Genomic DNA, 1942 nt, shown 5'->3' on the forward strand with positions numbered 1-1942 from the left:
GCCCGGGTGGGCGAGCGGCGGCTGCAGCACGCGGCGCAGGCGGCCGAGGAGGCGGTGCAGCAGAAGGCGCGGCGCGTGGGCCAGAGCCGGATGGAGAAGGAGCGGGCCCAGCGGGCCAACAAGGAGAAGGTGGAGAGGGACGAAGACTGCCGCCGGCGGGAGCTGCTCCAAGCCATCGGTCGCAAGCTGGAGCGCAGCGAGCAGCTGTCTCGGGACCGGCGCAGCGCGCTGGAGAGCGCCCGCTCCACAGCCCGGGCCTCCTTCCACGTGCGCGAGAAGGTACGCCAGGAGACCAACACGCGCTCCTTCGATCGCATGGTTCGCGAGGCCCAGCTGCACGCCAGCCTGGACCGTAAATGACCGCCGCCGTGCGCTGGCCGGAGTGTCACGCTCAGCCCCGCGGGGCCTCTTTGGGCCATTTTTACCGGACCGTGGGAGTCCCCAGTCTGGGCGCGGCAGCGCAGCCTCGCCAGGCTTCTGACCAGTGAGGCAATGAGAGGACCGACGTGTGAGACCTTTCAGTCCGCCGCCTTTGTTTTTAAAAACTGACTTCGTTTGGAAATGACACAGCACAGTCTTTGACCACATCCAACCTTGGTGGCTCCCGCATCACACCGGTCCGTGCCAAGGTTCCCATTGTGTCTGTTGAGTTGGAAAAGAAAAGAGCTGGGAGAAAGGGGCTGGGTCGAGGCTGGGGGAGGGGAGGGCAAGGAGACAGTGCAGAGGTGACTGCCCCCTCCTGCAGTAGTCACCCCAGGCATCTTTCACATACTGGTGTCTGAGGCGACTGCGGGAACTGCAGTGGAGGAGGCATCTCCTTGGCTCCCCTCCGTCCTTTAACATATGGCAAGTTGCACAAAGCTCGGAGGCCTTGCAGAAGAGCACAGCTCTTCCAAGGTATTAGGCCACACTCAAGTGACCCAAAAGCTATTGATTTTTGTGTGCTAGACTTTTAATCTGCCTAAATTCTGGTCTTACTTCTGATACGTTTTCCCTTGATTCCACTAGGTTTTCTAGTTAGACAGTCATCTGCAAATAATGATCAGTTTGGGTTTTTTTCCCCCTCATTCTCCCAAGTGACACAAGAAATCAGTTGGTTTGGTGATGCTGTTTAGCTTTAGTGGGAGCCCCCAGCCCCTCGGGGGAGGCGGATTCCTTAGGCATCAGTGTTTCCCCCGATTGAGCTTTCCTGCAGGGTATTTTCAGGGGAGGCAGTGTCTGATGGCCACCTCCCAATGTGGAGCCCACTCCTCACAGACAGCAGCCATGCCTTAAGAAGCAGAGCTACCTTATGTGCCTGCCCAGGCCAATTCTGCCTCAATCTCCAGCCCTGGATGCAGCCCCAAGGGTGGGCCCCAGAGAGTCTGGGGTGTCGGATTCCCTCTGTGAAGGAATCATCACAACTGCTCTGAGGGCGATTACTTTACTGTGGTGGCAGAAGAGCTGGAATTGCCTCTTTGCTGTGAGGGTCGTGCTCACTACGGTTGGCAGTGTATCTTCCTCTCTTCTCCTTCCCCACGTGAGGAAAAAGAATCTCCCTCTGACATTCCTGCGTCCCTCTCACCTATAACTGAAAGTATTTGGTCAATCTCTCCATGCCTCACCTTTCCTATTGGCCAGATGGGGCCATCAGTACGCTTCTCCTGGTACCTCAGGATCTCCCGGATCCAAAGCACCGCCTCGGTATTATTTGTTGGTCTTCTTTGTGCCTTTCTTGACCTGGAGTTGGGAGGCGGGAGGGCTGCTGTTGGCCTAGTTTGTTTCTGGGAATATGGATTCCTGGCGTAGGAAGGGGCAGCGCGACACGGACAGATGGTCATTTAGCCTCTGGGGGAAAATGCACGCAAGACCAGGCCACTTTCTGGTCCAAAAAGTCCCATTCAGTTGTCTTCCGGCAACTTTAACCTCTAGAGTGCTTCCCTTCCAGGAAGCCGAAATCAGC

At 57.2% G+C, this 1942-nt stretch overlaps 1 protein-coding gene across 1 annotated transcript in view; it reads left to right on the top strand.

Moving 5' to 3' along the window:
• The window catches only part of CCDC177 (coiled-coil domain containing 177), a 2205-nt gene extending 1845 nt beyond the window's left edge, over nucleotides 1-360 (top strand). Inside the window, exon 2 of the mRNA XM_007454440.1 lies at nucleotides 28-360. Within this exon, the coding sequence (XP_007454502.1) occupies nucleotides 28-360 (333 nt within the window). The remainder of the gene's footprint in view (nucleotides 1-27) is intronic.
• Nucleotides 361-1942: the final 1582 nt, after the last annotated feature.

Source organism: Lipotes vexillifer, unplaced genomic scaffold (genome assembly GCF_000442215.2).
Source record: "Lipotes vexillifer unplaced genomic scaffold, Lipotes_vexillifer_v1.1 scaffold197, whole genome shotgun sequence".
In the NCBI taxonomy this organism is placed as follows: domain Eukaryota; kingdom Metazoa; phylum Chordata; class Mammalia; order Artiodactyla; family Lipotidae; genus Lipotes; species Lipotes vexillifer.